The sequence below is a fragment of the Lampris incognitus genome, chromosome 11 (genome assembly GCF_029633865.1).
Source record: "Lampris incognitus isolate fLamInc1 chromosome 11, fLamInc1.hap2, whole genome shotgun sequence".
NCBI lineage: Eukaryota > Metazoa > Chordata > Actinopteri > Lampriformes > Lampridae > Lampris > Lampris incognitus.
This window is the reverse complement of record NC_079221.1, coordinates 5800690-5815199: the sequence shown is the minus strand read 5'-3', so window position 1 is coordinate 5815199 and position 14510 is coordinate 5800690. Positions and strand designations below refer to the sequence as shown.

The window sequence follows — 14510 nt, the reverse complement described above, 5'->3', positions numbered from 1 at the left end:
AGTTGTTTGAGCTTGCACACAGATCACCTATGAAAAAAGTCTATTTAGGAGAATGCGCATCCCTGTCCTAAATATATTTTACATGGCTTTGGCAGCTTAGTCAAATGTGCACTGTAGGACTCAATGCAAATTAAGCTAGGCCATTAAGTATGGCCATCTAAAAAAAAAAAACGCAGGTAACCCAAGCCTAGGGTGGCCAGATTTTCAAAATCCCAAACCGGCACCCTAAAAAGTGTACCGCACGTTCTTGCACGCGCATATGCACGCGCTCACAAGCTTGTCCGTCTCGCTGGACATGATGGGGGATGGATGTTGAAAACCGGGACATTTTACTATTTTACAGATATTTGTCGGGACTCGGGACACCCAGCTTGAAACCGGGACAATCCCGGACAAACCGGGACCTCTGGTCACCCTAACCAAGCCTGCATTAACTTATTATAATATTTTGTTTGCACAGTGGGCACAAGACTAACCAAGAGCTAGCATTACACGCCTGATGTGAAAAAGTTAACAAATCGGTTCAAACAAGGGACAGGACTATCCATGCACTGCTCACATGAACATAAGAATCCTATAAACTATACATGCCAGTGAGGGTTTGGATATTGTCTTTAGAAGAAATTGAATTTTCTTTATAGCAAGTTGAGAATAGTGTACACTACACTGCCAGTTCTTTGGCAGTGAGAAGAATAGGACGTTTCTTGAATACGCAAACAGATGGTTACCTCTTCAATATGTTATTTTTGGTGATGAGCAGCAAGTTTGTTCACATGTCCTACAGATTTGAGCATATATTTAAAAAAAAATAATTGGGACTCTAGGGAAAGTATCAACCTATGAATTAAACTGCTTTCCATTCAGTTGGAAAGTAATCAGAAATTAAACATTGGAAAAATATGTGTTGGCATGATTTAATACCTTGAGATATTGATTTAAATGTTGCTGTGACCTGAAAAAGGCCTAAATGTGATTTGATTAATGAACATTCGTCCCTAATTTTGCTTGAAAGGGACAACCTGCTCTGATGCAGCCACCTTATTATGAATACTTTAAAGTGACGCTCAAGACGTTATCGCTGCAATGGCACATTTACTGAAATTCAAAACGAATGCTGATTTCTTCAAGTGAGAATATTTATAGCAGGAGTTGGTTATTGTTTTAATACTCTTTGCTGCAGGTCTAAGAGCAGCAAGATAAGATAGGAAGGCACCTAACCGCTGCTGAACTTCACAAGTTTAGCCCTCCAGTGAATGAAGTTGTTAATGGCAGTGTCAGGTTTCGTACCAGGTCTGAGTGATTAGTCACTAGGTCTTACACAGGGGGAAGTGAATTTTGCTTTTCTAAATCCTTTGTGATTAAAACTCTCCCGGCACAGTGCTTTGTAGTAAGTCTGACAGGGTGATGCTCTTGAGGGCCTGTTTAAAAATGGACCCATTTTGCACTTGCAGGACATCGTGTCTCTTGCACAGCAGAGGAAGCTTTGTGCACGCGTGCATGTGTCGACCATGGCCCGACTGTACTGCGGCATCTAAAATGGATTTTTCTTTTCGCTACTTACTGTATGCCAGTTTTGCTTAACCTTCAGTTAAATGACTAAATGGACTGGGGTGCTCTGGGCATGAAATTGGTTGGGATTGTATGATTTGAAATCTACTGTTTGTAGTTCCACGCACATCACTACTTGCTGATTTTATGTATTTATTTAGTTATTTATTTATTTCTGTGTTGTTGAATAGGATTCCTCTCTTACTGAAGACAACCTACTGAGTTGACAATTCAAAACATGTCAAACAAGTCATTATTTTGCCCCCCCCCCCAAAAAAAACCCCTGCATTCTGCTGACTTGACTTATATTGACTATGACACCATGCCACGGTTTTATGAATATTGTTTGATATTCCTTGACCATTTCTGCCTCCCTGATTTGGATGTAATGGTTGGCCTGTCAGTCCTCTTCTAGCCAAAATGCTTTTGGCTTGTTCTTTATTTTGTTGGTTGTGCTGTGTGTGCTGAGCCTGTGGTCTGGCTGTGCTTTTCGTTCACCTTATGCAATGTCCGGAGTGACAGACACACATGCTGCTGAAGCGCCACTTAATCCACAGAGACACGGACCAGCAGCTATTCTGTCAGCCAACTATTTTTGGGAGAAGGATTATTGACACATTTAAGCAGTGGTGTTTCATTTCCCTAGTAATAAAAAGTATAGATGAATGGGTAGTTTGTTGCATGCAAAATGAAAATAGATTGCATCAAATGGATTGCGTATTTGCCAGAGGGGGAATTTGCACATGATTTGACCAAGCAATTCTCCATGACATGCTCATGTTTGCAAAGCAGAAGTGTCACAAATCCTGTTCTGATGTGACGCATGTAGATTTTTCTTTTTTTTTTGTTGTTTTGTTTTTGTTTTTTTGGATTTTCCTCCCTTTTTCTCCTCAATTGTATACGGCCAATTACCCCACTCTTCCAAGCCGTCCCGGTCGCTGCTGCACCCCCTCTGCCAATCCGGGGAGGGCGGCAGACTACCACATGCCTCCTCCGATACATGTGGAGTCGCCAGCTGCTTCTTTTCACCTGACAGTGAGGAGTTTCACCAGGGGGACGTAGCGCATGGGAGGTCCCCCCCCCCCGAACAGTCGGCCTGACCGACCAGAGGAGGTGCTAGTGCAGCGACCAGGACACACCCCCACATCCGGCTTCCCACCTGCAGACACGGCCAATTGTGTTTGTAGGGATGGCCGACCAAGCCGTAAGTAACACGGGGGATTCGAACCAACAATCCCCGTGTTGGTAGGCAACGGAATAAACCGCCATGCCACCTGGACCCCCTCAAAACTTCTTTCTTTTTGTTAAAGCCATGGACATGTTAAATGCTGCAACAAATGCGCCTTCATCAATTCCAGTGTCTGAAGTTTTTCTTTAATTCATCTGCTAAAAAAACAAAACAGATCATGTTATCGAGCTCATGTTGAAGTTTTAATCTGATTTATCATTGTTTTCACAGGATATACAGACGCTTGAGGAATATAGTGAGAAGTATCAGAGGCAGCTGAAGATATGGGTCGGCCGATTGCTTTTTTACTCGTCTCTTCTCTACCTGATCACATGTGTTGTTGTGTATTTCTGGTACCTGCCTGAACAAGTGATGGGGCGGTTCATATTGTGTCTTCCGTTTGTAGTATTTCCGTTGTTGTAAGTATGCAAGAACATTTATTACGTTTTTACTATATCATGGTGGGAGCATTTTTTTTTAAAATACTTTTACTCCGTTCTTTTCAGAGTGTGTTTACTTCGAAAGATGCTCATTGTTGTTTTTTCATGGAGAACTGAAAAAAACAGTAAGGTCTATCGCTTGTTGACACATACCATAGTACTTCAGTCTTTTACTTTTTTTTTAAATTTTCAAGTCTCTTATTATGAATATTGTTTTTGTTTTGTTTCAGATGAAAAATTAGAGCAACTTAAAGGACAAAAAAGGAAAATAGTAAGTTTCTGCCCCGTTGATTCACTTGAATTTTGAGTGGCCAAGTATAGGGCCCAAACTTTGGATCCTACTGTATGTATTTTTCTCAAGATTTTACTGTTGTATAGAACATTGGCATTCATGACACCTGTGGTTTGAAAGTGCCCATGCCTGGTATTAGCCATGCTGCTATTTTGCTATCTTGAAATCTCATTAACATATTCCAAACTAGAAGAGTATACTTAGTAGAGTGTAGCTCTCCGCAAGGCATATCGCCCCTTCTCCGGTGCTCGGACTTGGTGACAAACCGCCCCCCTTTTTTTTTTTCGCCTACCAGGACAACGGGAAAATACAGAGGCACTACCTGTGTAGCTTCCCTTCTCCGGTGCTCGGATTTAGGCGAAAAGCCAGCTGAGGAGTTAGCACTCAGTTGCGGTATAAAGAAGTTTGTCAAAGGTTTTGAATGACCGCAACCACGAGAGGTCCTTGATCATACAGTCATAACTACACAAAAACTATTACTCTGACAGGCCCAGTAGTAGGGCTGTGTATCTGCAAGAATCTGGCGATACAATACGGATCACGATACAGCGGTCACGATTCAATATATTGCGATACTGTAAGCAATTGCAATTGCAATTTCATAGGCCTGCGTTCTTTGTTTCTGCTACTCCCTGTCTGTGTTCACATTGTTACGTTTGAATGGCTGAAAATGGATTACAACACTGCTGTCTTAAGGGTTCGGGGATTTACACCCAACACAAAATGAACCACTGTCTGCCACAAACCGTTGCGTGTAAACTGTTAATTAAAAATTGATAAGTGTTTTTGAGAATTGATACAATGCCACAAAAAGTAATGTCGCTTTACTCAAAGTGTATCGATGTTTTCTTACACCCCTACCCGGTAGTTTGCAAGATTGTGTGGACAGATACACGCACACACGGACAGAAATACTCGTTTTCCTGCCAGTATAAGACTAATGCAGCGCCCGAGTTGATTGAACGTGAAATATGGGGGGGTGGGGGGGGGGTTTCATATGCAGCACTCAAGCTAAAAAAATCTACCAAATAAAAGGTTTGCCTGTCAGTTTGTGGATGTGCAGCTTCCTAGGTGGGCCCTCGCACGAATGCGACCATGTCTAATATTAACTTGCACTTTCCACAAAGAAATGGTTTGCTGTGCGACCATTTTGGTGTAACCCTGAACTTGTTTTTATTTTCATAATATAATAAAGCTTTTATTGTCGTAATACAATAAAGCTGGGTAAACCGTTTACACTTGCACATGCACGACACATCCGTGGTTACCTCAGATCGGACAGCGACGAAAATATGCAACACTTCCTGTTTTGACTGCCACCTAGAGGAAGTTGTTCATTTATTAACTTTTGCACTTTTTGGATTATCAAAATTCTTTAGATAACTTTTGATCGTGTCGCTGCCCAATCTGAGTCAACCATAGATGTGAGTCGTGCATGCGTGAGTGACAACAGTTTACCCAGCTTTCTTATATGATGAAAATAAAGACAGGTCATTATTTTTGGTTCATGCAGTGTCCCTCCAGTTCTCCTGTGCTGAGACCAGGAGTGAATGATTTGCTGATGTGCCAAATATGACCGGTTTCTCGTTTACTTTCAAGACTCATACTCGGAATACATAATGTTTTGACACTGTCGCTGTCCGATCTAAGTCAACTGTGCACATGTGTGATTCACATCTATGGTTGACTCGGATCGGGAAGCGACAGCAGCGTTGGTTGAGCAAGCTAGAGAGTGAATGAAGAGAGGGAGAACAAACGTTTTTCAAAGGTTTTGAATCACCTCAACCACAAGAGATTCTTGGATTGTACTGTCATGACTGCACAACATATATTAGGCCGATGGGTCCAGTGGTATGTGAAATGAGCTGCTGACAGATACACATAACCGGGTTATTTTTGGTTCCTCCAGTTCTCCTGTGCTCAGATCGGCAGTGAATGATTTGCTGACTTGTGAAATACGATCGACTTCTTGTCTACTTTCAAGACTCATACCCAAATACATAATGTTTTGCCGCTGTCGCTGCCTGAACTAAGTCAACCATGCACATATGTGACTAGGGGTGTAAGAAAATATGGATACACTCGAGTATCGCGATATTATCTTTTGTGATACTGTATCGATTCTCAAAACCACTATATGGATTTTTAATTGTTTACGTGTAAAGGTTCGTGACAAACATTTTGTGTTGTGTGTAACCCCACGACCGCTAGATAACAGTGTTGTAATCTGTCTTCAGCCATTTGACTCTTCCACTCCAACCCAACAAGGTAAACTGAGACAGGAAGTAGCATAAGCACAAAAAACATGGGCCTATGAAATCGCAATATATTGCCTTTCTTACAGCATCGCAGTATATCGCGATACATTGAATCATAACCCCTGTATCGTGATACGTATCGTATCGCCAGATTCTCGCCAATACACAACCCTGTATGTGACTCACATCTACAGTTGACTCAGATCAGGCAGCAACAGAGAGCAGCGTTGGTCGAGTGAATGAAGAGAGGGAACGGTGGTAGCAAGAACAAACTTTTTCAGAGAGCTTGAATCACCGCAACCACGAGAATTTCTTGTCATACAGTCATAACTGTGCACAAAAACATATAAGGCTGATACTAGTCAAGTCAGACTTTATTTATGTAGCACATTTCATACACAAGGCAACACAATGTGCTTTACATAAAATGACAATACAACTGCAACTCAATGATAAAAATGCAAATACAGAAACTAAATATGCATATCAGCAGGTGTTAGTGCAGAATACACCAATATCAAAATATACAAAACACACACACACCAAAAGCTTAGCCATGGGCTGTTTTAAAAAGTAAGGTTTTTAACCTGTTTTTAAATGTGTCCAGCGTGGGGGCCTCTCTCAGGTCCTCAGATGGGGCGTTCCATCTACCTGGGGCGTAAATACAAAATGCAGCTTCCCCTGCTCTAGAACCAGCACGAGGGATGGTTGAAAGACCACCGGACCTGAGAGGTCTTGCTGGTTTGTGCGAGTTAGCGTGTCTTTTATATAGTGTGGTGCGAGGCCATTTAGCGCTTTGTTTACAGTTAACACAATTTTAAAATCAGTTCTAGTTTTGACGGGGAGATAATGCAGAGAGGTAGGAACAGGTGTAATGTGTTCATACTTGTTAGTTCCGGTGAGAACACGTGCTGCCGCATTTTCAATGAACTGTAGTTGGTGCACAGCTGGTTTTGGGAGGCCGGTGAATAGTCCCATCACAGTAGTCTGGTCTGCTTGTTATAAATGCACGGATTAATTTCTCGCCGTCTGATTTTGAAAGAGAGCTCCGTAGTTTTGAAACGTTGTTAAGACGGTAGAAGGCTGATCTTGTGAGATGGTTGATGTGGCTCCTAAAATTCAGATCACTGTCTAAGATTACAGTGATACTAGGTCCAGTAGTGTGCAAAATTAGCAGCGGACCGATACGCACGCGACCAAACACAATATCCCCTCCAGGCTACCTACCGCCTGGCGAAGATGAAAAAAAGAGCTGAAAAGACTGATGGCATATGATTGTATAGTCAAACTGGACCAACTTGTTTTTCATTAGGCTACCAGTGCAGCAATATTTCTGTTCGATATTCTATCAGATGATGCTAACATAAAGGCTCACCGTCCTAACAGGGACAAGAGTTATTTTGCAGTCAAATTAACAGTTAAGTGTTACAATCACCACATTAACACTGGAGTCTAGTAATACTCACGATAGTCTTTTTTTGGTTAATTTTGGTAAATGTATGTTTGAGGTGGGCACGGTTGCCTCACAGCAAGAAGGTCCTGGGTTCGAGCCCCAGGGTAGTCCAACCTTGGGGGTCGTCCTCTGTGTGGAGTTTGCATGTTCTCCCGTGTCTGCGTGGGTTTCCTCCGAATGCTCCAGTTTCCTCCCACAGTCCAAAGACATGTAGGTCAGTTGAATCAACCATACTAAAAAAATGTCCGTAGGTGTGTGTGTGTGTGGGGGGGTGTGGGTGTGTGTCTGTCGGCCCTGTGATGGCCTGGCGGCCTGTCCAGGGTGTCTCCCCGCCTGCTGCCCAACGACTGCTGGGATAGGCTCCAGCATCCCTGCGACCCTGAGAGCAGGATAAGCGGTTTGGATAATGGATGGATGTTTACGGTATCAACGGCTTATTGTGTGGTTCCTGAAAATATCTTCCTGCATCTCTGTGAATCACCTCTCAAGTGTTCCTGAAAAAAAAAGTTCTGTCAGCTTAGGACATCTGTGGCAGGATGTTCCAAACCACATGTGTCGTGCACCTCTGGCTATCAGCAGGATCCTCTAAGTACAGGAAATGTAGTAAATAGGTCATTGTCTCTGGATAGCACGAAGACTGCATTGTAGCTTGTGTGAAGCTGTAAGTCAAATACAAATCTTGTATTTTGGCACTGTTATTGATCTTTATCAGTATTTCTTAGAGCAAGATAATTGCCCCGCTTAATAAATAATCTGATATCAATGCGGGCAGCAGTTGATTGGTACATTGATTCAACTCACTAAAGTGCTCTGCTAATGTCACTTTAATTAATAAATGGTAAATGGACCACATTTACGTAGCGCTTTTCTTGCTGCGACAGCCACTCGAAGCACTCTACACTCAATGAATGCCTCACACTCACCCGCGCATGCACACACTCGTACACCGATGGGGAAGTCAGCCATGCAAGGCGACAGCCAGCTCATCGGGAGCAGTTAGGGGTTAGGTGTCTTGCTCAAGGACACCTCGGCATTTGCAAGGAGGAGCCGAAGGAGCTAACCGGCAGCCCTCCAATTTGCAGACGACCTGCTCTTCTACCTCCTGGGCCGCTGTCACCTCCACGCTGTAGTGGCAGAAAAAGATAAACCTGAGAAATGCCTTGTCATCCATTGTCAGGTCTAATAACTTTCAATAACTCCGGCTGATGAATTTTCACACTCCTCCTCGGAGCAGTGCACGTAATTACTCTTCATATTCCATGCAAACAACTGGAAGTGTTTATTACTTAATTGAAATTAAGGTGCACAATTTAACTTCAGTGACAAACACCTTAGCCTTTAATGTCATAATAGATGTTTCTGTTCTCAAAAGTTCACAAAACACTTTGTAATTAATTAATTTGGTTATTCAGGCCCATCATTTTAACTGTTGTTTTAATTGTTGGACCATCCAACACAGAATTATAATAAGAATTTTTATACAAAAAGAGCTGTTTCTTGCTATCATAATGAGGGTAATGTGCCAATCAATAGATGTTGATTTAAATAAGTGGTGATCCTTTCTATAAATCGGTTTCAGTTAGTCTCATTTGCATTTTCACCAAAGAGCAAAATGCTTTCTCTCTACTGTTGAAGTAACCAAGAACATTTGAATTGTTTTTCACCTTTGTCTGTGGTCAGTGCATTTCATGACCTTTCAAAGCTCTTGTTAATATCTTTTTTTTTTTCCTTCCTTTTTTCCTTTCACAAGCTTGAAGATGTTATGGAGACTGAAACGTATAAAAATGCTAAAATGATCCTGGAGAGATTTGATCCTGACTCCAAGAGAGCGGCTGTGAGTGTGTATATGTAATGAGTAGATGAATTTTTCCTATTTAAGTGGAGTGGACTATCTAGTCTTTCCTCCAGTTTTTTTTGTTTTTGGATTTCTACATTGAATGATGGAAAAAATGTCCTAATATTTTTTTTTTAATAAGGAGCTGGAATCCACTCCAGTTGTATCTCCAATGACTCCAAAACCGGGACAAGGTAGCGATGATACTCAACGACAACGTCCTTATTTTTAAAAGGCCTTTCATTGCGTACCATTGTCAAGCAACTGACTGTTTTCCCTTTTGTTGTGTTAGAACTTCGCCACCGTAATGTCATTCCAAAGACCTCTACAGCAGCACCGAATTCTGCCAATGGTGCTGCAGCCCGTCCCCCACTTGCTTTGGGGCCCACCTACCCTGGACGATCCCCGCACTCAGCTCCAGGCGGACCCCCAGAGAGGAGCCTGTCGGCTGTAGCTGCTCAGCAGAGCTTGATGAGGAGGCCCATGACCCCTGGCACACCTGTTCCAGGAGCCGGTGAGTTACCTGCACGCAGGGGGACCACATCATAATGTGGTCGATTAAGGTGTGATTTACTCTTCCTTGCCTCTGTATCCCCAGCTGCTAAAGGCCTTGTGTAGGGCGTTGTCAGCAAGGGTGGTATATTTTGTAGTTATAATGGGCAGTTGCCTGAGTGTAGGTTTGAATGTTAAGAGATTTGTAATCTCTCCCAAAATGAATGGTGGTAAACTAAGTTTAGGAAGAGATCACCTTTTGATGCAAGCTGAGAAGTATAATGCATAGCCCTGAGTTAGTAATGTGGTGTGAACGTGCCTCTGATAGATTCGATCTTTGATTGCTTTTAAAGATTTAAAAAGCCAGCCAGCCAACACAGTGAAACTCTCCAAAGAGAGATTGTTGCACAAGGTTTCTGTGGAGTGCAGAGCCGTTCAATATGAATTATTTCTGAACTATGAGCACGCTACAGAAGATGCAAATAAGTGATAACAGTAAAGGAAATGTGTGCCTAGAGGAAGGAGCACTCTGTAATTGCCATGTGGTATGCCAACTGTGAGGTATGCACAAACCAAAATTACGTTAATTGTGATTAATTAGTCAGACTTGCGTTTGTTCTCTGGGCATTGGTAGTGGGATCTGGTTAAATGTCTCTTAATGCTGGACAAAATTACCTCTGGCATCAGGCACACCTCACAAATGGTTTACATGACTTGATGCTATCAGGTGCTTGTGCTGAAAATTGAAAGTGAAAAGCAATTTGATACAAAGAGTCACCACAGAGTTTCCATATGTTGGTAAATTAATAACCAGCAGGATGCTGAGACTCTGCCAAGTCTCACAGAAATGACCAGTCATCTTCCTATGATTGCTCTTGATGTTAGATTATATTAATTACCACTCACCAACGCAGCAGGGAATCTGCACGTGCTTCGCAAGTGGGATCTCGCTTAGAATCGTGCTGAAAAAAATGGCAGGTTTGGTAACATTTATCACAGCCTCTGCAGCTAACTGTGAAACTGTGCTTTGCTGTTTTTCCGAGCTTTTCCTATTGCCCATCCCTGTTTGTGCTCCTGATTTGTATTCAGGACGGCAGACTGTGTGTATCTAATGGGTATGGGTGTTGTGCTTTAACAGGGATGCACCCGCCAGGCCCGCCCCTGGCCAGACCTGTGCTCCCAAGGGACAGAGGCGCTTTGGACAGGGTCATTGAGTATCTTGTTGGAGATGGCCCTCAGAACAGGTAAGCCACCTCTGCTTTTGAATAGGGTAGCGTCTTTGCAACAACACACCCATTTATTCAAGTTTACCTTTTTAAAGAACGACTAATTTTAATCTCTTAATACTATACACTCCTCGTGTCTGTGTACCGACTTGGAAAAAAAATATAGAAAATGATGAAAACACTGCCTGGATTCTCGACTTTCCGTGGAATACTCCCACGGGAATAGATTAAAATGGAGATTAATATCCCAAAATTATTAGTGGATTACTAATTTCTGTGCACTCCTTGGGCTGTGGAAAATATAATCCTATAAATCAACAGAATGATCTTTCGGTAATGTCCTCCCATGTATGCATTCTCTACCAGATTGTTTTCCCTTCCCCTTAGATATGCTCTCATATGCCAGCAGTGTCTCTCCCATAACGGCATGGCATTAAAGGAGGAATTTGAATACGTTGGTAAGATTTAGAGAAACACAACACTCTTTGTCAGTCTCCATCAAACACTATGCCTTCATTTGCCCTCTAACATTTGGCAGCACAGTATATCATGTGGCTCTTAAATGCCTCTGCCTCTACGACCTCTGTAAGCAAAATCACAAGATTGAATATGCAAACTAGGGCTGTACATCGATCTGCAGTGTTTATGCATCTCGGGCATTTTTTTTCTTCTCTTTTGTCACTGGTTTCACTTTCATATATATATATATGTGTGTGTGTGTGTGTATATATATATATATATATATACATATATAGTAGGAAGAAGTGCAAAAATGATATCCAGGTGATGTGTAGCCAGATGGCTGATGTTTTACATATCTTATTTCAGCCTTCCGATGTGCATATTGTTATTTCCTGAATCCTGCAAGAAAGACCAGACCCCAGGCCCCCAGACTCCCTGAGATCACCGGTGAGCAGGAGATATCGTCTGAGGCTCCCTCATCATCATCATCTGGTCCTGATGCAGGTGATGACCAAGCTGTTTTAGGTACTGTATGTCTCTTGTTATCCTACTCAGATAGGGCTGGTCCACACAGTGAGCTATGTATGAGAATCAAAATTTGCCTTGTTAACCAATTTCCTTGGCATATATAAATAAATTGACATGCGCCTGGAACTCTGGTCATACTAAAAACCAGTTATCAGTGGTAAAGGTGACAATTAGAAGGTGGCATTCAATCTGTTTTATCTCAGCTGAGATTGAGCTCCATTTATCTTGGATCATTGTGGTATTATAGGATTTCGTTGCAATAGGTTGTTCTTACTGCCTGGCTGGGAGGTTTTTTTTTTTTTATCGTGTCAAATGCAGAAGTATAAACCTTAACCGATCTCTGATTTTCAGGAAAGAACAAGCTGTCTGACTCCCCTGCTGAAGCAGAGGCGTTAGATTCAGGGACTGCAGCTGCAGACAGCAGCCCTGAATCAGACGAGCAAGGTGGTCCAGGGTCTCAGGACCTTACCACAGAGAAGTCTGATGCAGAGCAGGATGTTTCTGCCATGGAAGTGGAATAAAAAGTCATGTCAACACACGTCATGCTGGAGCTTTATTTTTAACTGTGTAGGAACATGTTGATGGATTTGTTTTACATTTGAATAGCACATCTAGCTCATCTAGCAAGCCGACAGGTAGCACTGTTTTCAGATCGCAAGAAGTCTCTTCTTTGCAAAATTGCTTTTATGGTCTGAGCAATAGTATAGACTATGAAAGCTATAGGTTTACCTCTCCTCGATGGCCAACCCCCACATTGTTTACATGTCCAGCCCATTTTCATAGCAGAAATCAAGGGGAAACGTGTCGATTTACATGTCAAAAGCATTTATTTTGTGTGTGTTAATATCATAGTATGGGAAAAGTCCCGTTCTACAACCTCGCTGTTATTTTCCGAGTTACCTGGCTGAATGTATAGTATAATATAGTATTTGTGTTGAGAACTGCAAAGAGCATCCTGTCTCTTCAGAGATTATATTTGTATGTAGAGTGAAAAGTATTTATAGATATTTTCTACAATGCTGTGCCTTTCATGACAGTATTGAATAAGCGGGATACTTCCTCGCACAGTAGCGCTAGCAATATGTTTACACATTTCATGGTACCGTTGTAGGAAAGCAGGTTTCTATTTATTTAGGAGAAGGGGAAAATGTCTGTCGGTAGTTCGCACCCGTCTGTGCCCCTTTTATATTTACAGGCCACGATACAGATGAAATATTTTGAGCAAATGTGGCAGGGAAATTGTGACCAACCTTATTTCTGTCCGAAAATTTTTTTCCCCCCTCCTTTTATTACTGTTACGGTTATTTCAGTCACCACCACTGTGCTGCGTTTTTATTTTGTCCCCTTTTCCACCGCTGTGAATATTACCTTTGTGTCATCGCCTACATAGCTCGGTTGAAGTAAAGGTATTGGTTTGCTCAGCATGTGATTGGAGATTTTGCCTGAATGTAATATTGAATAAAAAATTTTTAAAATACCCACACGTTCCCTCCGGGTGACGGATGAGTTCATTTGGGAATCGGGTTTGGGATCTCACAGGAGAATTTAACGTAAAATGATGCAAATGTGAGAACACCAACCTGCGCATCTTATTGAAAGATGATTGTAAATATAATTTTCAAACGGAGTAATGCAGCATGGAGATACCTGTTGGAACAATTGTAGTCCCGGTTATGTACATGTATACCTGCAGTGTATTTTGGTTTTAGCAGAAATAGTTGAGCCCGGCCCCCCATAGATGGTCCGTTACCGGGGACTACACCACCCCCTCTCGGCCCACAGCACCTCAGCGTGGGAGCGGTTACAAGAACGCGTTAAAACGGTCCGTTTTCATTAGCAGGCCAATTTTAGCTTGTGATCATTTTATTTTAGCTCGTTGATCATTTCGGACAGCGTAAGATAATGGCGTTGACACGCAGCCCGACCAGTCTTGATTGCTTGACCCTCTTCATTTGCAACGAGAAAGTCATTGCAGCCCACAAAGTTGCTCCCCCCCCCCCGTCTCCACGCGACCCCCTTCTCCCCCCCCCCCCTCTGAAGATGCACCGTAAACTGTTGGCGGGGGTCAACGTCTCACGTCTTCTATGGGTTTTGATAATGTATGTTTACAGAGACGTGACCTCCTGGGCTTTGTAATGCATCAATGTGACACCAACAGTAACGCCTGATTCCACCGCATGCTGTTTGAGGTTGACCTCTGACAGGAGGCGAACAGGGGTGGGGGGGGGTGGGGTGGGACATCGATAGGACAGTGCTTGGATGCTGCACACCGACGGGAGGTTGTTTAGTAAACGCCATAGGCTGCACATATGAGCGGCGTCCTAAGCAAACGAGCCCAATAAGGCCCGTTTTCGTGTCGCGACGTGCCCCCAAGATTCAATTTTGCAACGAGGTTCTGCGGCTCCACATCTTGCATTAAATCACTTTGTTCAACTATTTGCTCGTCTTCTCCCGAGCAGCTTTTACTGCACAGTCAGAGCTATTGTTTGGAGGCTTTTTTTTTTTTTTGGAACTCGTTAGCTCGACAGCACTCAATCTTTCCTGTCGGTGTCAGTTTTTTGGGTTTTATTTTGCGTGCACAACGCCATATCTCATCTGCAGAAGATTAGACACGGGGGGGACGAGATGGAGTGATTAAACCGATTCAAGTGCTTTTCGGATAAAATAATTCAGGTGAAATTGTGCCGTCAGCTTTCTCGAAACACCTTTATTCCCTGACGAAAACCCTGGCGGATTACAACCCGAGATC

General features: G+C 42.7%; 1 protein-coding gene across 2 annotated transcripts in view; it reads left to right on the top strand.

The window, feature by feature from the left end:
• The window catches only part of lnpa (limb and neural patterns a), a 14084-nt gene extending 848 nt beyond the window's left edge, over positions 1 to 13236 (top strand). Inside the window, exons 3-12 of one of the 2 annotated variants that reach the window (XM_056289944.1) lie at positions 3008 to 3195; positions 3283 to 3341; positions 3447 to 3487; positions 8970 to 9053; positions 9196 to 9247; positions 9346 to 9567; positions 10684 to 10789; positions 11159 to 11229; positions 11600 to 11737; positions 12113 to 13236. In XM_056289944.1, coding sequence (XP_056145919.1) covers positions 3008 to 3195; positions 3283 to 3341; positions 3447 to 3487; positions 8970 to 9053; positions 9196 to 9247; positions 9346 to 9567; positions 10684 to 10789; positions 11159 to 11229; positions 11600 to 11737; positions 12113 to 12282 — 1131 coding nt within the window. In that variant the 3' untranslated portion in view covers positions 12283 to 13236. Of the gene's footprint in view, positions 1 to 3007; positions 3196 to 3282; positions 3342 to 3446; positions 3488 to 8969; positions 9054 to 9195; positions 9248 to 9345; positions 9568 to 10683; positions 10790 to 11158; positions 11230 to 11599; positions 11759 to 12112 lie in introns of both variants that reach the window. The other variant, XM_056289943.1, reaches the window with a different exon arrangement.
• The last annotated feature ends 1274 nt before the right edge of the window (positions 13237 to 14510 follow it).